Source organism: Leuciscus leuciscus (assembly GCF_965113295.1).
Source record: "Leuciscus leuciscus genome assembly, chromosome: 3".
In the NCBI taxonomy this organism is placed as follows: domain Eukaryota; kingdom Metazoa; phylum Chordata; class Actinopteri; order Cypriniformes; family Leuciscidae; genus Leuciscus; species Leuciscus leuciscus.
In genome coordinates, this window is record NC_138727.1 from 18,319,348 (window position 1) to 18,340,810 (window position 21,463).

General features: G+C 35.7%; 2 protein-coding genes across 4 annotated transcripts in view; both read right to left on the reverse strand.

Annotated features, from left to right (window-relative positions):
• prom1b (prominin 1 b) overlaps positions 1 to 1,186 on the reverse strand; it is a 41,352-nt gene extending 40,166 nt beyond the window's left edge. For all 3 annotated transcript variants that reach the window (XM_082164584.1, XM_082164583.1, XM_082164582.1), the window contains exon 1: positions 596 to 1,186. In XM_082164584.1, the coding sequence (XP_082020710.1) occupies positions 596 to 842 (247 nt within the window). In that variant the 5' untranslated portion in view covers positions 843 to 1,186. The remainder of the gene's footprint in view (positions 1 to 595) is intronic.
• A 3,774-nt stretch (positions 1,187 to 4,960) lies between these two features.
• tapt1b (transmembrane anterior posterior transformation 1b) lies at positions 4,961 to 21,361 on the reverse strand. The gene is made up of 14 exons (XM_082163312.1): positions 21,140 to 21,361; positions 16,745 to 16,875; positions 15,520 to 15,638; positions 12,960 to 13,122; positions 12,744 to 12,879; positions 12,072 to 12,169; positions 11,854 to 11,923; positions 11,693 to 11,773; positions 11,499 to 11,608; positions 9,446 to 9,505; positions 9,206 to 9,274; positions 8,840 to 8,916; positions 7,522 to 7,691; positions 4,961 to 7,429 (listed from the first exon to the last, which is right to left on the reverse strand). Exons 1-14 carry the CDS (start codon positions 21,327 to 21,329, stop codon positions 7,197 to 7,199), a joined length of 1,707 nt encoding a protein of 568 aa, XP_082019438.1. The 5' UTR covers positions 21,330 to 21,361; the 3' UTR covers positions 4,961 to 7,196.
• Positions 21,362 to 21,463: the final 102 nt, after the last annotated feature.

Sequence of the window (21,463 nt, forward strand, 5' to 3'; positions counted from 1 at the left end):
TGCAGTGGAAAGGCGGCATTACGATGCAGTGCGAACTACAAACCACTTTTATGATTTATTTTTACACAAAATATGTTGCTACATCAATATTAAATAAAACATATGTGAATAGCGAAAAGCATATTTTTCTTAAGGTGTGCCTTTAGCCCTGTTGTAGGCCTTCCCTACTTACTGTAGAAGCCTAACTACAGTAAATTATGCATAATTACAAGCAACCAACCATAAACCAAACTAACCCTATAGTAACGTTGTTACTTACCATTACTCCGTACTTGCTTGTGTAATTACTGTAACAAGGACTTAAAATAAAATGTTACCAAAGATACTAGTTAGGTTTCAGGAATAATTAAACACTTATTCCTAACTATAAAACCTAACTATAGTATCTTTGGTAACATTTTACCAAATCGGCTTGCCATATTATGATGCCTAAGACTTTCATCTGATACTGACTAAGCAGGCATTTGCTATATTAATCTTTCTAAAATCTATAACACTTATACTGTAAATATGTGGAAGTTTGCCATGTGAATCTGATACACGCAAAAGAATGTAGAAAACTTTTGCGCGTTCTCAGAGCTGATGTGCATCTCACCTTTGGGGAAAGGGTTGGGTTGAACCACGTACAGAAACGCGTGGACCATGTGGAAAAGAACACCGATGGGACCCGGTTCATAATACGCGTGCGTTTCGTACACCACCGACGGCACGAAGCCAAAGTCCAACGGCGCTCTGAACATCGCGGTGCGCGGAGACGAATCAAGGCGCTCCTCCCGGGCTTCACTGCTCGTGAGACCCCAGCACATCACCAGCACGAGCCCTACTTTCCACCACATGTCCATCAGTCCTTTACGCGGGATGATTTTGATTAATAACGAGAGGGAAAGTGAAGGGAAGGACCGACTAAGTGTGAGAAAAGTATATTCGTTTGGAATGTTCTCTATTCCTCGACATTAAAAATAAAATTTTGAGAGGAAAAATAGCCCGGGACACATAAAAAAGAAAAAGAAAATCATATATTCCAACGTATGCGTTTATTCCCCGTTTCCTTCTGATGGCATCATGGTAAAAATCCCTGCGGTCTAGAGAGCTCAGGATGAGCTGAGTGTTTGTCTGACCTGCGCCTCCCGCTGCGCGTTCCACTTCTGTCTGATGGCCGGCAGAGTCTCCGTGCACGCGCACTGGAGATGGCTTTAGAGGGAAACTATATCTAGGTGAGTCAAGCCAAGTCAAAGTAGTTTGTAGCAACTACAGTGTCTTCTCTCAAATTGTGCAGAGCATATAACGGCCCAACAACTGAACAGACAATAGCCTATGTCAATAAATGAACCATGTGGCGCAGAGGGTGATTTTTATTAAAAATAACAGATTGAAGATCACAAAACCATTCATTCATTCATTCATTCCTCTATTTCAACATGCACTGTATGCTTTAATGCTTCCATGATATTACAGTAGTATTTTTACACTTATATATTATACTTGCATTTTACAGTATAGTTAATACACTTTAAACAGATGCATTCTATATCACACAAACAAACATAGCCTATACTTAGGCCAATACATACTTTATATCGCAATAACATTGTACTGTAATTTGTTGACAGACCAGCAGTGTAACTGTGAATTATGTTCAGTCTCTTGCAATCAATATCTCATTTACAGTGTCAATTTGTACTGTTAAAATTGATATATGCCATTTAGAAAAAGTGCAGTCTTGTGCATTTTCAATCATTTTCATCAAAATCATAGCCATGGTTTACATCTGAAAATACTGTACACTGTTATTGAATTTGTGGCTTTTTTTCTCATCTTTTTTGTGAACAATGACAAGAACTTGTCATTTTGATGGCACTGATATGTTCATTGATATGATTACTTACTTTTGAGAGATGAACTGCTAAGGATTTTGAGCAAGTCCATTATGTGGTTTCTGTTTGTATGAATTGTTTCAAGAAATGAACTTACTTGCAAATGTTAAGGATAATTCGAGAAGTGTAGCCTAACAAAGCGACTGAGAAAAATTGTAATTTAGACCTACTGTGGTTATCAGACTCTTTTTTTATAGTCTGATTCTTCATGCTTTACAGTCAAAGTATTACGATGACTGTTTTAATAACAACCTCAGAGCCGTGAAAAGTTTAACTACCAACCATTTTCACATAAATACATGGTCCTACTCACGTTACATATAGTCAGAAAGTCAAATGAGTTGAAAAGCAGCAACTCCAGACTCTGCCAAAACACTAGCTTACGGTCCTCTTTCCTGAAATGTCCCACAGCTACATTTGGAACAGCTGAAAAGCTTCTGTGCGGTTGTGTGTGCATGGACATGAATACCAACAAACAGAACAGAGTGAGAGAAAGAAAGAAAGACAGACAGACACACACACGTTTTTGTGTTTTCATGTTTCATTTTCATGTTTTATGGGGACATTTATTCAATAAACATAATGATTTTTATACTGTACAAACTGTATATTCTATCCCCTTACACTAAACCTACACAACACACACACAGAGGAAAAGAGAGCTTTGATCAAGTGCAAATAGTACATATTCTTCATCCATAAATATAACTGTTTTATTGCCTTTAAAAAATATCTCTTTTCAAATGTTATACTTTTTTTTAAAACTTTTAAAAAAAACTTTTTTTAATTAATATTTTAATATTTAATAGGCATATGCATCATACCCTGAGACGAGTCTCTCAAAATTGTATTGTCCACAAGTCAAAATCTAATTTAAACCTGGGCACAAATATCATTTTATGATTAAAAATGAAAGAATAAAATATAAAAATGCATAGGTTGAGAAAGAAAAAAAATATTTACACATGCAACCTATGTGCAAGGGATAATGCAATGTGCTGAAGAGGTGTACAGGTGATATGAATAAATAAGAGTGATTTTAAATATCTGATGAAACATTGTTATGTAAGATATACAAAATGTAAAATATATTTAAAACGATACACTGTATTTTTTACGATTTTGTACAGCCTAGGTATTGGAGATTTCGAATCCAGTTTTACTTACCTCTTAGTGGTATTCATTAATTCTGTGATCTAATTTTACACACATTCCAAGACAAAATCTCAATCGGGTTAGTGTTCAGATCTCTATGGTTTTAGCACAGATCAGTTTAGCGTTACATAATCTTTAGGTGATTATTTTTGGCTTGGGGTCGGATAGGTTGGATTTAATCCAGTCCTTGACAACTACATCACCTCTCGCTTTTGCCGCCACTCAAGACAGAATGTCTGTGGGGATTTATAACTAAAGCTTTGATGAGAAAGCAGTCTGTTGGTATGATTGACTGTGCAAATAGACACCATTAAAATAGGTGCAAAAAATGTCACGAGGTGTATGTACCTTTGAGTTTCAGTGATTTAGCTTTTGTGGAGCATGCAAAGGATTCAAATTCCACATAAAAAAAGAAATATATACATACACTATATTGTCAAAAGTTTTGGGACGTCTGCCTTTACATGCACATGAACTTTAATGACATCCCATTCTCAATTCGTAGGGTTTAATATGGAGTTGGCCCACCCTTTGCAGCTGTAACAGCTTCAACTCTTCTGGGAAGCGCATTTGTGAGGTCAGGCACTGATGTTGGACGAGAAGGCCTGGCCCAGTCTCCACTCTAATTCATCTCAAAGGTGTTCTATCAGGTTGAGGTCAGGACTCTGTGCAGGCCAGTCAAGTTCCTCCACACCAAACTCGCTCATCCACGTCTTTATGGACCTTGCTGTGTGCACTGGTGCGCAGTCATGTTGGAACAGGAAGGGACCATCCCCAAACTGTTCCCACAAAGCATTAAGAGATCCTTTCACTGGAACTGAGGGGCCCCAAGCCCAACCGCTGAAAAGCAACCCCACACCATAATCCCCCCTCCACCAAACTTTACACTTGGCACAATGCAGTCTGGCAAGTACCGTTCTCCTGGCAACCGCCAAACCCAGACTCGTCCATCAGATTACCAGACAGAGAAGCGTGATTCATCACTCCAGAGAACACGTCTCCACTGCTCTAGAGTCCAGTGGTGGCATGCTTTACATCGCTGCATCCGACGCTTTGCATTGCACTTGGTGATGTAAGACTTGGATGCAGCTGCCTCGGCCATGGAAACTCTCTACGCACTGTTCTTGAGCTAATCTGAAGGCCACACAAAGTTTGGAGGTCTGTAGCTATTGACTCTGCAGAAAGTTGGCGACTTCTGCGCACTGTGTGCCTCAGCATGCGCTGACTCCGCTCTGCCTACCACTTCGTGGCTGAGTTGCTGTTGTTCCCAATTGCTTCTACTTTGTTATAATACCTCTAACAGTTGGTCGTTGAATATTTAGTAGTGAGGAAATTTCTCGAATAGACTTATTGCATAGGTGGCAACCTATCACGGTACCACGCTTGAATTCACTGAGCTCCTGAGAGCCACCCCAAAATCCACGGGGAGGAGTTGGATCCAGATCCAACTCCTCCCGCCTTACATATACCTAAACCTACCCATCTCCACCCCCTGATCCCTAAACCCACCCCTAAACCTACCCATCTCCACCCCCTGATCCCTAAACCCACCCCTAAACCTACCAATCTCCACCCCTTAAATCTGGATCCAACTCCGCCCCCTGGATCTCGTGTACTGCAGTGAGGTGCTACTGACCCATTCTTTCACAAATGTTTGTAGAAGCAGTCTGCATGCTAGGTGCTTGATATTATACAACTGTGGCCATGGAAGTGATTGGAACACCTGAATTCAATGATTTGGAGGGGTGTCCCAATACTTTTAGCTAATATAGTGTATTTATATATTATATAAATCTATACAGTATATGTAAACATTATGAGATATATGAGCATTGTTACCTTATCAGTGTTATTTCAGTGTCTTATGAAAGTGTCCATTAGGGCTCAATGCTAAACAAACACTTTTAAAAAACGACTAACAACCACAAAGGTAGAAAACAACAAAACTTTAATTAACACAACGCCCTGATTTCTCCCCCCGATTCAGTCTCTGAAACATCCCATTCAAGGGATGCAACATTGTCGTTCCTCTTCAGTTTCTACAGGAAACACAAGTTTGCAAGAAACTTATGCTGAAGCCAATATGGGTACATAAACACACCGAAAACAACAAACTGATATTGATCAGCGAGAAAACTGTAGTGAAGTCCAGCAGTGTGGAAATAACTTGGATGGTTGTCTTTTTCAGTATTTCCAAATAAATGGATACGAGTATGTATTACAAAGGTTCAGTCAAGCAAAGCCATCCTTTTGATTACTGATCCAGTCAAACTCAATCTTATTTCAAAAGGTGATTTACCCCATGGGAATGCACAGGTAATTACATTGAAAAGCACAACAAAACCAAACATTGCTTATAGTGGTCTCTCTTTAAAAAAAATAAGAAATAGTATTTCTAACATCAGTGTTTCAAATGTTTAAAAAAATGAGAAATGCTCTTTGATTTAATTTTGGCAGTTTAAGTCAAGTGAATGCTTCTGAAAATGATATGAAAAGTGTTTGCGTTAGTTTGATAACAGATTGTAAATGATTCCTTGGCATATTTGATATTTTCAGCTTAATACATTTCCTAAATGAAACGGAGCACCTTACATAATATGACAGACTTACATGATGACTGTCGACATGATGACTTGAGTGTGAATTGTCAGACTGAATGCCATCATATTACAAAGCAAAGCAATTATAGCCACACATTTGTAATACAAGTAATACAAATTCCTAATTCAAAAAAAAAAAAAAATCAACTTAAATTCTGACCTCCAGTACTACTAAGAGATATGATTATGAAAGAGAATATGAAAAAAATTTTTTTTTTAAGACAGTGTGGTCTGTTATGCAAAGTAAATGTTTGACAAAAATTATTCTCTGTGGTGATGTGGACACTCCAATAAGTTCTTTAAGCACTATACATGCATTATTTCTGATCATGGCCACTCATCACTGGTTTAGAAATTGAAACCTTGACTCATTGTTATTCAGTTACATTACTGGCTTCTGATGCTCATAGATCTGTAAATACATTAGGGGCCAACAGAGGCATTTTTCTTCAAAATACTCTCAAGATATTAGCAAAAGGTTCAATATTCAACTTTGCTTTGGTCAAGATTCGGACTTTTGGAATGTTAACTGACTATGTAGCATCTGCTCCCAACATCAGCACCAATGTTTGATGCTCATTAAATCTGCTGCTCTTGGTACAATGAGATACAGACTTTCCATCCCTAAATGGAAAATATTTAATTACCTAATTTTAGCTGGCAAATCGCATTATGCTAGTCCAGTTACTCAGTTTTGTTTCCATGCGACTATCTTACATTAATCTATGATCCTTTCATTCAGATGCAAACTTATTCTACGATGTAAATCAATCGGCATATCACAAACATGCATTTTAGTACAGTGTCACATCCTCGTAATGGCCCTTTAAAAAATTTTTTGTCTTTGGAAATCCTGTCTTCAAACTCAAAGAACGGTCTTAAAAATAAAAATAAATAAAAATGTGAAAAGGTATTTTAGACTGCTTCCTGCTTTCACTCGAAGACACAAAGAAAACCTGCATAACACATCTGCAATTACAAAACTACACTCAGACTGCCATTGAACATGGGGAATTGTCAAACTAAAAAGTATTTAGATGGAAATTAAGATTGTAGATTTGAGGGGACACTTCCAAATACAGAAATCATGGATGAAGAAGAGAACTGAACAACAAGTGTTATACCCAGTTTTGTCATTTGTTTTGGAGCACTGCAGATCAAATTTTCATGATTTTTTTTAATCCTACCAAATAGAATCTAATTTTAGAATATAATCCATCCCTTTCCCTCTTTTTCTTCATGGGCATCCTCTGTGAAAGAGGACCAAGATCTCCCCCGCCGTCCAAAGGTGATCCTGAACCTCTTGAAAGCTTTGAAACTTCACTGAGTGGATTCCAAATGGGTAAAACTATGTGTATGTGTGTGTGTGTGTGTGTGCGTGTTGATATGACTGTCTGTGAATGAGTGTGTTTAAGTCTTAAATAAATTAGGTGCATCATTTATTAATAAATATCCTGCAGTTTCTCGCTGTCCCATTCCAACGAGCTCAAGTTCAAATGTCAAACGAATCAAGCTGGCGGGCATTTCAGTGCATAACTGACATCAAACTTGAGGGTGCGTGTTAATGTCAGTCGATACGGTTACCGCAGATAGTAAAGCGGTCAATCTCCAGCAAGTCTTTTTTGGGCGCCCTGTGTGTAAGCTCAGTATCGTCCTGAATAAGGCTTTTATCTTCTGATTCATCTGGTGTTGTGAGGAACTGATCTGATACGCTGGTGGGGATCTGTGGGGCGGGGCATTCATCCCTTTGGGTGGGTTGAGCGGTGACTGATGCAGACATGCCCTCCTCCGCTGGTTCACCTTCAGAGAGGGACACAATTAGTCAGAGAGAACAAAACCTTTATAAGACTTTCAAACTATTTTCTCTCTGTTTTCAAGGTTTCTTGCGTTACCTGGTGGTGGTTCTCGTGTGTGTTTGGTCCGGTTTGCTCTGCTGGACACTCTGCTGGGAGTTGCAGAGGGGGGATTTTGAAACAGCTTCTCCTCCATATTTGCCTCTTTCACATACATACAGGATTTCCCCAATAACAATATACTGTTCAGCACCTTCAGGGTGATCATTCTGAATAAAGTCACAGAAACACACAGAATGCAACATTTGGATTATATTCATTACTGTTCAAAAGTGCGATCGATCAGTACGTTTTTTGAAAAAAGAAAAAAAAATCCTTTAGAGTCCAATTTTCACGATTGCTATATCTAGCTGCTTATTAGCACGCATATTACTAGGATATTGGCTGTTTATTAGTACTTATATAGCACATATTAACGCATTATTCTGCATGATCATATTCTACATCCCTTAATCCTACCCAATACCTACACTTAACTACCTTACTAACTACTAGCATAATAAGCAATCATTAAGAGTTTATTGAGGCAAAATTCATAGTTAATAGTTTTTTAATAGTAAGAATTGGACCCTAAACTAAAGTCTGACCCTGCCTTTATTTGATCAAAAACACTGTAATATTGTGAAATATTAGTTTACACTTTATTTAAAGGTGAGCTTGTTATAATGTAATTATTAAACATTTAAATACTGAGTAATAATAATGTACTTACCATAGGGTTATAATTAGGGTTTAGTTTAGGGTTAGTTGCATGTAATTATGCATAATTTATAATTATTACAACAGTAACTACATGTAACGTGTAACAAGGACACTGTCAAATAAAGTGTTATCAAATATTATTACAATTTAAAATATTTTTCTTGTATTTTCATATATGTAATTTATTCCTATGATGGAAAAGCTGAATTTTCAGCGTCACTACTCCAGTTTTCAACGTCACGTGATCCTCAAGAAATCTTTCTAATATACCGATTTGGTGCTCAAGAACCATTTATTATTACTATGACAGTTGGAAATGGTTGCGCTGCGTAATGAAGCATGGAAATATTGTTTCCTTTGAGGAACAGAAAGTATGAAGAACAGTATTTATTTGAAATATAAATATTTTGTAACATATATAACATATAAATGTCTTAAGTGTTCTTTTTAATCAACGTAATGTATACCTTCTGAATAAAAGTATACTTTTTTTTTAAAGAAAAAAACATATTACCCAAAAATATATTAAATTAAAATGAATATATTTAGAAAATATTAAAACAAGAAAATATTATTATTAAAAATGAATTTATATATTTATTAAAATATAATTGATTAAAAACGACTTTTGAACTGAAATAATGTGAACTCATACCCCAGGTAGAAGAGCACGACACATACAATGGACAGAGAGCCCTGGATCTTCACAGAACTGGTCACCACCCGGATCAACTGTCAATCACATACTACATGAGTATAACTAATAACAGTTACTACACATCACAGTACCTTCACTGTTAATGGCTTCCAAAGTAATGAGAAATACAGCTTGTGTAAGTGAATGCAGTGCAGTCTACAAGAGTAGATAAAAACAACACAATAAGGTATATTAACAAGAGCTGTGCAACAAAATGAAAAACTGTAAATAAATGCAAACATTGTAAGGATTTATGTTCTCGCTTTTACATTGTACTGTGTGATAGATTTGGTATTGTGATTAAATAAAGACGAGGCAAGTTACCAGTAAAGCAAGAGGAAGAGGAATGAAGCCCATCCTCCTGGACACACTGTCACTGTAGTCTGTGTATGCCTGGAAAACACACATATTTCAGTATTTGATTAATAAAGCTGGACGAACGTCATTCCTTTCAGTAAAAATAATCGATCATCTTTGATACATAATTTGACATACACTTTGCTAAACATTCGGAAGATTACAGTCTTGCTTAAAAAGGGTCTCTGATATGATAAATGCACTTACATTTTTCTGTCTGCTGCTGACCAGATCAAAGGCCAAGCTCGCTCTGTATTCACTGTAGACCTGCACAAACACACACACACACACACACACACACACACACACAGTTACAAGGAATTATGACTTGCGATTCAGTAACAAAGTCAAATCAGTAAACTAAAAAGGCACATTAGAATGATTCCATCAAATAACTCAGGAGTTCAAGAGTCTTTTGAAGGATTTTTTAAAGGGTTAGTTCACCAATGTTAGTATAAACATTCATCAACGCACACATCAGTCTTGGTAAACAGAAGCTCAAGCATGCTTGCTTGACGTACGAGAACCAAAGGGTTCATTCACGTTTAATACGTTTTAAAATGTTATTTATTTCTATGACAACAAAGCTGAATTTTCAATCTAATGTGCTGATCTGGTGCTCAAGAAACATTTCTCATTAACAAAAATTTTAAAACCGTTGTGCTGCTCAATATTTTTTGAGGAAATTGTGAAACATTTTTGATTAGAAAGAACAGCATTTATTTAAAATAGAAATCTTTTGTAACGTTATAAATGTCACTTTTAATGCGAACTTGCTGAATAAAAGTATGAACTTTTATAAAAGTAAATCAACTTTTGTGTAATTGGTAACAATTAGAGTTTGGCTGAAATGCTGGTTCTGATTAAAAAAAATCAATTTGAGCCATTTAATAAAAAAAATATATAAACATTAAATTGTATATTGAATATATGGTAAAACGACTAGAAATTATTCCCACTTGTTTATTTTGGCTAGTGTCCACTTCTAGGAAAAATACAGTACAGGAGAGAGAGAAAAGTGTGCACGTGTGTGCTGTGACACTAATCTTCCTGCCTAAACTAAGCAGATCTGTCTCTAATCCCTGCCAGTAACTACACTCCTCTTTCTGTCATTACATATCGCTCCCCCCACCCCCCCATCCACATTGTATTTTTCCTGCTTAACCCCTATTTTGTTCATCTGTTCCCTCTATTTTTCCTCTTTCAGACACTTGTTTCGGGACAGTTTAGTTTGTAGTATCACTGATCCTTCATTTGATGAGTATCTCAACAGCAGAGGGGCTCTACACTGGACAGACGCTGAGCTCTGTGTGTGCTGATAGATTTGGGTCAGTGGATCTGTCAGGGTTACCCAAGACACTGAGAGCGGTGCTGATTTTCAGACACACCCCCAAAGGAAACCTGTATCTCTTTGTAAAGGCTTCTTCTTGACTGAGACAGAGGTTTTTGTTTTTTAGACAAGGAACAGTCTAGAATATGTGCATAAGGAAACCCTTTGACTTAATTAGGTCATGTCACAGTTCTCATGTTCTGTTTTTCTTTAGTTTATTCTAGATAAAAGTTAGATGGATACATGTATTAGTGTTTTGTCATTTCAGTAGCGTTAGGTCATGCTAAAAAAACCTTCTCTTTGCACTAAGACCTACTGTTTTCAAGTTACTGTAGTTCATTTGTAGGTGATCCAGTGTTCATATAATCTACCTATAATGTTTCATATTTAAACTACTGTCTTCTCAAAATCTTAATGGCAGAATTTACCCAAAATTGAAAATGATCCCTTTAATCACAACCACAACAACATGATACCAGCAGAAGTATCATGATATCAATTAGTATGATGATACAAGGCCAACTCATGTTGTATGAATGCAAATCTTTTAGCTCTGACAGAAAGTGGTATGTATTGCTTTTAGGGTTTGCTATTAAATTTTATATTATTTATTTGTATTTAACATTACACAATTACATAATTATTATTATATTTGAATATTAACTATACTACAAAATGATTATATATTTGTTATTTTGGTAAAAAATATTAAAAATGTGTATTTCACTAATGCCAAATTAATTAACCTTTTAATCTTTTGTCAGGATAACAAGCACATCAGCATATTTTATTAATATATGTTTTTATGTTTATATATGTATTTGTAATATGTCTAACATATAATATATTTTATGATTACCGTCTAAGGAATACTTTGGCGCTGCCAGTATTTTAAGCCTGATATACAGTGCAACAATAATTTGAACTCACATCTGCTGTGATGTCGTTAAACTTGGTGATGAAGGCATGTTTGACAACGTCCACTGCAATCTCTGAGGCGATTACCATACAAACATCAGGAAACAACACCCATAGGTGATCTATGAGCAATAATCAATGATTAATACACACATCTATGTTGCGTATACACAAATTCTGAGATGTGTCAGTTGTCAACTGGATACCTGGATTCCAGGAGAACTGCTCCATGTTTCTGAGACAGACGATTAGTAAGAGTGTGTAGTTTGTAAATCTTTCTTTAATGTCTGTAATGAGAAAGACAGATATGAACACTGAGACAATTCATCAGTGACAGTTTCAGAAGACTTTATTGACATGCACCTACCACTATTGGACATCTGGAAGAGGTTGTTTTTCTCAAATTTCTTGAATACACTTCCTTTGATCTCAACAAACTACATAAAGAAAAACATACATTAATATAAACCCTACAAAAGAAGGTGTGAAAGTATGTGCTGCTGTATAATATAATATACAGAGAAAAGTAGAGACTAAAGTCATTGTAGTGTATTTAATTTAACAAACGTTAGTGCACGCACTCACATTATTAGACATCATGATGGTGAGCAGTGACTTGTTATGCGAATTGAAAGCCACGTTCAGTGTGGTGGCCTGAACCATAATTAGAATGGCATGTAGAACTGCATTATTAATTAAGGAAAGTTATAACTTATGACAGATTGCAATATGACAACTGTGACACAAAACTTGATTTAAATTAAATCATACAAATTCATAAAAATACAACTGAGCAGTTTCAGTGTAGTTACATTTTTATGTTGTTTATATGTTTATGTGGTGTTTTTAATGTGCTTTAAGACAAACCATGTGTAAATTCATAAGTCAACATCATTACTGAGTATTTTCTCCTTAAAACTGCAGTGAACCTCTCAAAAACACGGTTTGAAATCGCGGGTGTTTCTGATGTCACAAACTACCTTGAAAACAATCACGTCAAGGTGTGATCATCAACAAGTGGATCTCTGAGATGGTGTGAGTGAGTGGAGGCTAATTTTCGTACAGAACTTGAAACTGTAGTTGTAATTACTAACTTGTTAGTTCTGTATTTTTGTAGTAATTTTTACAATTAATTTGACTATTACACACTATATATTAAATAGCAGAGTTTGAGAATGTATTCAAATCTACATAAAATTGTCATTATATCCAAATATGACTATGTGACATTTAAAACAAAGCTGGTGTGAAGGATACAGACGTAGAGAACAGCCATGAAGAAATGTGGGATGACTCCTATATGAGCTCTCTTTCTCTCTTTTGGTTCAGTGGCAGTCCAGTACAAAGCATCCAAAATATCCTGACCGAAAGACGAAAACAAGCGATCTGCCACCTAGAGGAGAAACACAGAGTGTCAATTCACCTACTACTGTTAATATAATAGTAACAAATGTGAGTGTTGTGATACTGTACCTCCAGCATGTTGTAGATGATGTAGAGTTTTATGACAGACTGACCCCGGATAAGGTGGTACATCATGGAATAATCCACATAATGCATCATGAAATAACACAGAACCATGATAAAACCCTTCAGAACATCACACACCTGAGCGGGCTGCAAGATACGAGATCCACTGCACACACACACACACACACGCATAGACAAGACAAAACATTTTCTGGTTAAATTGGTTCCATAGACATCTGGAATTACCTAATGGAAGAGTAGCTGATTATAATCACAAAGCAGTTCTTCTGTTGGTAAGATCTTCCACACACACACAGCCACTGGGTTAGTGATCACGAGTCACACTCTCAGTGGTTCATGCGTCATGCTAAAGATTTTACAACACATGACTTGTGCTGGGGGAAGATCAGCAGTGTAAACGTACCCGAAAACACCAAATAAAACTGTATAAAACATTTATTAAAACATAGCATTAAAATATTTAGTATATTTTATATATATTACATTAAAATATTAAGGAAAAAAAAAAATATTGAAAAAACAAAATAAATTTTTTTTTTTCATTAAATTAGTTAATTTATTCATTTTCACTTTAATAAAAATTCCATTATGAGTTTTAGTAAATGACCCGATGCATCATTAAAGGGATAGTTTCCCCAAAAATTCTAATTCTGTCATCATTTATTCATCCTCAAGTTGTTCCAAACCTGTATGAATTTCTCTCTTCTGCTGAAAACAAAAGAAAATATTTTGAAGAACGTTGGGAACTAACACTATTTTCATTTTCCTACTATGGAAGTCAATGGTGTACATCAACTGTTTGGCTACAGACATTCTTCAAAATATCTCCTTTTGTGTTCAGCAGAAGAAAGAAATTCATACAGGTATGGAACAAATTGAGGGTGAGTAAATAATGACTTGGGTGAACTAAAAGATTTTTGGGTGAACTATCCCTTTAAATATGAAACTTGTCACAATTCATGACTGATTGTTTCAGTGTGACTCATAATTATTTACATAAATATGCTTGAATCATAAAATGTAATTAGAAAGCCTAATGGTAGGAAATAGGAATCCACTGTAGTGGATTACTGACAAAAACAATATAACAAGTTTTACTTTCACATGCTCAAGAATTGTATTAGTTAAGTGACTATTTGCTGCAGATGTAAACGGCACCTGCACTGGCACATAGAACAGGATTATGCACATCAATAATACAAATTTGATGATGTCAAAGTACCAGGCAGTTACAGCATTTTTTGTGTAAATGACCCGAGCTCTTAAAAAATGCAAATGCTGTGTTACTATTACAGCATTATAATAGTACATACGACTACCGTTCAAATGTTTGGGGTTAGTAAGAGTTTTTTGTTTTTAAATAAATAAATTATTTTATTCAACCAGGACACTTTAAACTGATCAAAAATGACAGTAAATTAACTAATAATGTTACAAAAGATTTTAAAAATTTCTATTTCTATTCATGGTTTCCCCAAAAGTATGAATCAATTTTTATAATATCACTGATAATAATAAGATATGTTTCTTGAGCACCAAATCAGCAAGATTTCTTAAGGATCACGTGACACTGAAGACTGGAGTAATGACTGCTGAAAATACAGCTTTGCCATCACAGGAAAAATGACATTTTAAAATATATTCAAATAGAAAAACTGTTATTTTAAGTAACTGTATTTTTGATCAAATAAATGCATCGTTGGTGAACATAAGAGATATCTTTCAAGGACATTAAAAAAAATCCCCAAAACCTCAAACGGCAACGCATATTGATATACTATAATAAAAGTTTGTTTCTAGATAAAATGCATATTGTTAGTATTTACACTGGGGTGCTAACATTATATACAACTATTTACATTTACTGTAAATAGAATCTGCATTCCTTTACACATAATAGACTTTGCCCAATTATATTTTAAGAAATTAATTGTACGTAATACATGCACTGAATTTCCATCATCAGATGCATTTTACAACCCTAATAATAACATATTACAGTAATTTATTGCATTAATCATTTGTTTCTCCTTTATCAGAGCTTTGCTTGTTTACTGTGATCACACTGCCATCCTGTGACTGATCATGCAAGTACACCCTAAAGACAGAAAGAACAACATGGCCGTTCTGAGAATGATCCCAGCTGATTTTAGTATTCCAGTGAAAGCACAACAGTGCAAAATTAGACAGCTATGGCAACGGAAGCGAGTGAAAGAGAGTGTGTGTATGAATGTGTGTTTGAACACAGCCGCTGCAATCATACCAGCACGGGTGTGTGTGCTTAAAGCAGCTGCAGTCATTTTTTCTGCATACCTGCTCTTTTTGCAGTAGGGACATATACTAGCTCTGCAGGCAGAAGAATATATGCACAATCATTTTGGGTTTAAGTGTGTGTAGGTGTGTGTGTCTGTAATAACACTGTGAAAGAAAAAAGTTGAGAGCTCAGAAGTTTCAACCTGTTGGTTTATCAGCATCGTATTACAGTCCTCCTACTTTTGGGAACATTGCTCTGAGCATATCCTGAGTACAGTGTGTGTATTACCTGAGGCCACAGCAGGGCAGTGTCAGCAGTCTGATCAGGGCCAGAAGCACTCTGAGGGGCAGCAGGGTGAACACGTACAGAAACACATCCAGACACAGGAAAAACCCAAAGATCATCAGCTACAGAGAGAGAGAGAGAGAGAGAGAGAGAGAGAGAGAGAGAGAGAGATCAGTGATAGTCCTGGATTTGGTATAACTTACTTCAAAGGCTCAGTCTGTCAAGCTCCAAAATGAAAAATAGCACCATAAATCTCATTAAAGTAGTAGATAAAACTTGTGCTTATTCGCTTATTGCAAATATTCTTGTAGCTATTTGATAGCTTTGTGCAAAGAACAGACCTTTAAATGCATCATGTCAGGTTTGACAAAAATGTCACATGACTGATCCTTTCCTTCAATTTGAAAAAACTATTTCTTGAATAATGTTTAAAATACTTATTTGGTAACACTTTACAATAAGGTTTAATTTGTTAACTTTAACTAACCATGAGCAAAACATTTGTTAAACTTTGTAAATGTTAGTTAATAAAAAATATAGCTGTTGATTGTTTGTTCATGTTACTTCACAGTGCATTAACTAATGTTAACAAATACAAATTTTGATTTTAATAATGTGTTTGTAAATGATTGTTAGCAAAGATTAATAAATGCTGTAGAAGTGCAGTTCATTATTAGTTAATGTTAACTAATGTTTAACTTATGTTAACCAATGAAACCCTATTGTAAAGTATTACCATTTATTTGTATATTTATGTACAAATTTAGAAAAAAAAAATTATTATTTTTTTATAATAAAAATCTATTTTTTAAAATATAATACATTATTATGTTTTAATAAACAATTAAAAAATGACATTATATTTATAATGAACAGTTTTTATAAATAAGACAAGAGTAAATAATTAATTGAATTAAATGTTTAATTTAATTAAGCCATTTATTTGTTTCTACCCATAAAAAAACAAATGTAAACACTGAGAAGCAATCAACATGACATAACAACCACCAAGGGAGTGAGTTTGGGACACATCTGTTTTCAGATGAGGGGAGTGTTAGGAACATATTCTAACATTAATAATATTATTTCATTATAATACATCATTATGGTTTTAATTCTTTTGGTTGGCAGATAAATAAAACAACGCACAGTGTGATGAATGATATCATACTGAATAGTTATTTCATTGAGTATGGATTGTGTGATTTTGTGCCGATGTGTTTGGTACCTTCTCCAGTTCTTTTGGAATACGCAGGCAGGTGTAAACCTTCTCTCTCCGCTCGGTGTATTTGGCCTCATTGTGTTCCAGAAAATATCCTCTAGTCAACTCAGCACTAATAAACCTCACCAGAGAGAGATCTGCACACAGACATACAAGTAAACACACACATGAATGTGTAGTCACATGCATCCAGCACAATGAAACCATTTTCCTCATTATTTAGCACTATACTGTACACAGAGAAGTGCAGAGGACGGAAGCTCAAATGTTCCTGTGTGTGTGAAAGGAGGATGAATAAACAAGTGCAGCAGCATCTCTCTATCTCTCTCAAATATGTACCATTACAAAAAAATAGTCCACTTGTGAAAATGCCGTTATGGTTTTAGAATTTAGTTTTCCAATATTGGATTTTGTTTTCCAATTTAGGATTTTAGATCATTTTATATCATTTACTAATTAAAATTAATGTCATCATTTATTTTACAATTTTATTTGCAAATACATTATTTCTTAAACTTTGTGAGTTGTGGATTGTGGGTCTTATATAGTAGTGATGTTGTTTGCATTGCAACAGCAAAATAATTCAGTTGTTTTTAACAACCTGTAATAATGCTGAAAGGTTAAAACAACAAAACAAAACAAAACAAAAAGTTGGATGCAAAAAATGACCAATAAGCCCTTCGAGTATTTCATTTTTGTGCATAATGATTCTTTGTTTTACATTTTTAAAAACTCTAAAAATTTAAATCCTAGATTTTCCATATGTGGAGCTGCACGATTAAATAGTTAAAAGATCATGATCTCGATTAAAACACCCATGCAATCTTATCCCTAAATGACAACGATTCAGTCATGTCTATTAAACCTTTGACGAGTACCATCACAGCGAACATTCAGCTCTGCATTGTCACGGCTGTTGATCCAGAGAGAGCAGTTGTGAAACAGCTTCACTGTCTTTTTAACCATACTGTATAATTATTTTTGTGTTGAATATTCAAATTGTCACAGAAGTACTCCGATAAAAGTTGATAGTCCAGATATAAACACTGATGTCTATGGTAGCAATAAGAAAAAAGAAAATCACCTCTTGAAAGTAACTTAAAGGGATAGTTCACTTTGAAATTAAATGTTGGTATGTTTTAGCTTACCTCGAGGGCATCCAAGATGTAGGTGTCTTTTTTTCCGCAGTAGTTTCAATTTTTATATTTTTAGGTCAAACCGTTCTTGTCTGTCAGTCATATAATGCAGGTCGATGGTCACGGTCTCAAAGAGCATGCACAGAGTCCAAATTAAAACAATTCCCCGTCGTCCAAATTAAACAATTCCCCATCGTAAATACACATTGATGGCCTAAGACACGAAACGAGCGGTTTGTGTGAGAAAACGAACAGTATTTATATAGTTTTTACCTCTTTTTTACCAAGACACCTACATCTTGGATGCCCTTGAGGTAAGCTAAAACATACCAAAAATTAATTTCAAAGTGAACTATCCCTTTAACTTTACAAGATTGTATCGATCACATTGTTACACCAGTAGGTGGTGACAAGTGACTGTTAACAAATATATTCGTCATTGAATTATTCATTTAAGAGATTCGTTCAAAAACGCTGATTCATCCAGTAATAAAACAAGTGAAGTCTTAATAAGAGAGTCAGTGAATCATTAGCCCCTTTCACACAGAGATTCCGGAAAATACACGGATAAAGTGACCCGGGATTTGACCCGGGTTCGTTTGATTTTGGTTCATTCACACTGCCAGTGATTTTCCGGAATCAGAGAGTGCGTTCACACACAACCTGTAAAAATGCCGTAAAGACACGTGACATCGATGTGACTTGTAATGTCTCAGCAGCGTCTTAAATTTGCTTATGAGCTGCGATCTCTCTCTCGAGAAACCACGCTTGTGCATTTTTTTCTCTGATTCGATCATAAACTTGCGCATTACGTACCGTTTCACAGCTGGCGAACGATCCCGCGCTTCAGCGTCATCACTACGACACGGCATTATTACGGCTTTTGTTCACACAGCGCGCGTTCCGGGACTGAACACGACAATGTTACTAGGTCCCGACCCGGCATCGATCCCGGCATAAATCCCGGGTCGAGTTTGCGTTCACACAGAAGGCGCTCTGGCAATTTGCCGGCAATTTGCCGGGTTCAAAGCGCTGTGTGAAAGGGGCTATTCATTCAAACAATTTTTTTTTTTTTATTAACTGAATTATTATTTTTATAGAATGCTCCAATTCACATTTTTTCAGAACGTCTAGTAAATTACATGTCATTTTGTTAAGTTTTCTATTCAGAATAATGGGAGAATCATGATCTCTAATCTCTATTTCAAACAAAAATAGAGAAAAATTTGATTCTCAATTAATCTAGAATCGTATGACTTGAATAGTAAATTGAAACAATCTTCAAACAAAGCCACAATAAGCAACTTTTCTTTGTATTATGTTTTCATATCACAGCAGTAAAGGTTTCGTGATTTAATCAGGAACATTGTTGACACAGTTGCTGTGTGGTTCTCACACTTGATACAGCAGAGCAGATCAGTGACATAAAAGTTCAATTTAAGGGGAACAGAAAGTCCTGGACTGTTTTTAGTGCATGTTTATGTTGACCTAAGGCCAAACGTGTTGTGATAAGGGCAAGAAAGCGTCCTGAGTTGAACGGCACACATTGCAAATATGTTCTGTTGCCAACACACACACAGTACTTTCTATTTTTAACGGTAATAGATAGGATAAACTTGAGGATGAACACAGTGAATGGGAAAACAAACAGTGTAGAGAAGGAGCGAGAGAGAGCCAGAGAGATACCAGATTCTCATCTGTGTGTGAGTGTCTTATAAGTTACATGATAAAATATAAGTACATTTATCATCCAACAAACACCTGTCATCCATTTTGCTCTCTGAGCTCATGACACAACCTCTAAAAGCTTTCTAAAAGAAAAGCACAGAAAAGATGCCCTCGGTTTCATATATTTCATCCATTTAAAAGGTTGAGGAGTTTGCTTGGATTAACTTTGGCTTCATGTGTTCTGTTCCATCTCAGGGATTCCCAAAACTTTTTTGTAAGACAAACATTGCTGCAAAAAATATTTACTTGAAGTAAGATTTTAAGTTCATTTTAGTAACAATGCATTCACGAGCTCAGTTTCTGTATCTGCTGTTTGCAGATAACAAATACAATTAGGAATGAATAAAATTAGGCTAGCTAGAGTGTTATTTTGATCATTTTTATACTATTGTATTTATAATTAATAATTAGCATCAACTCACAAACGCCCACAAAAGCCTCTGCAATTCTAGTAGCATTATCCTTGCTTCTTACATAGCCTAAACAAACATCCACACTAAAATCCCAGCATTTATGATAACTATATAAAGACTGTTTTATTTTATGAACATGAAGCAATTCATTTCCTTATTAATTTCCATGAATTTTCCAGGCAGGGAGATAACAGGTTGGTCCCACTTTAATGGTCTATATACTACTATGTAGTATAATAGCACTTATTGTGTAGATACATGTTTTTTTACATAGTTTATATTTTAAAAAATACCTGCATGTATTTGTAATTAATTTCTGTAGTTACATCTATTACACTGTTGACCCTTCCCTTACACCTTAACCCACCTAAACCTTACCATACCACCAAACCTGTCCCAAACCTTACCCATATCCCACCGCAATAGCAGCAAGTGTTCTGCAATACAACATGAAAACAATACATTGTACACAAGTACTTAGACACCTAACATAAAGTGGGACTTGCTTCCTAATAACTTCAATTAATAACCATTAACATCAGTGATTTATGTGCATTCAAGTATGAATATGAATGATGAATCAACATTAGGTGATCATTTTGATTATGCATGTTTCCACTAATTACTTCATTACATAATGTTAATATTAAGAGTTACTGTTCCTAAGCAACCTCGTGTAAACAGATCAATAACATCAGGTCTTTACATCTTCACACCTGATCAGCTGTCTTGATCCTTGTGCTTCTAAAGTTAAGTTAGTCTCATTATGCAAGCGGCTGAATGTGTCACATGAGCAACAATGGTAATTGCGGTACCTTAAACAAATGGATGTCGAACTATCTGATCTTGTTAAAGGTAAACAAACTTTAGTAACTGATAATGTTGCAGACAGTAGATAGATGCAGTGCATTGTGGTTGTGGCTGTTGTGTGTGGCAGGTTCAAAAACTGCCTTAGCTTCCTACCTAGACAGTATTTTGGCGAGTTGTAACGTTTAAATCAAACATTGCTCACCTAGATCTTTGTGACGTGCTTATGATGCTGATGCATACAGTCTATGTAGACAGCTCACTAGGTTGAAAATAATGTGTGTTTAGCGCACAGAGCCGCTATCTGTCACTCTTACCTGACACATTGCTCTTTCTCTCTTTGCATTTCGCCTTCCTCTCGTAAAACCCCAGAGTTTCTGTAACGTCTGACGCAGCGGCTTGCTTCTCCACCTTTTTGACGCCGCTGAAGAGTCGTTTCTCCTTCTCCTTATCCTCATTTTCAGTCTCATTTTCGTCTCCAAGCCCCGCCGCTACTGAGTCCGCCATCTTCCCCACAGACACAACATTCAGGCGTCACTGCCTACGTCACTACACATGACTACAATTCCCATAATGCAGCTGGACAAATTCATACCTCATACACACACAAGCAAATGCTCTAGTCTAAGCCATGTTTTAAT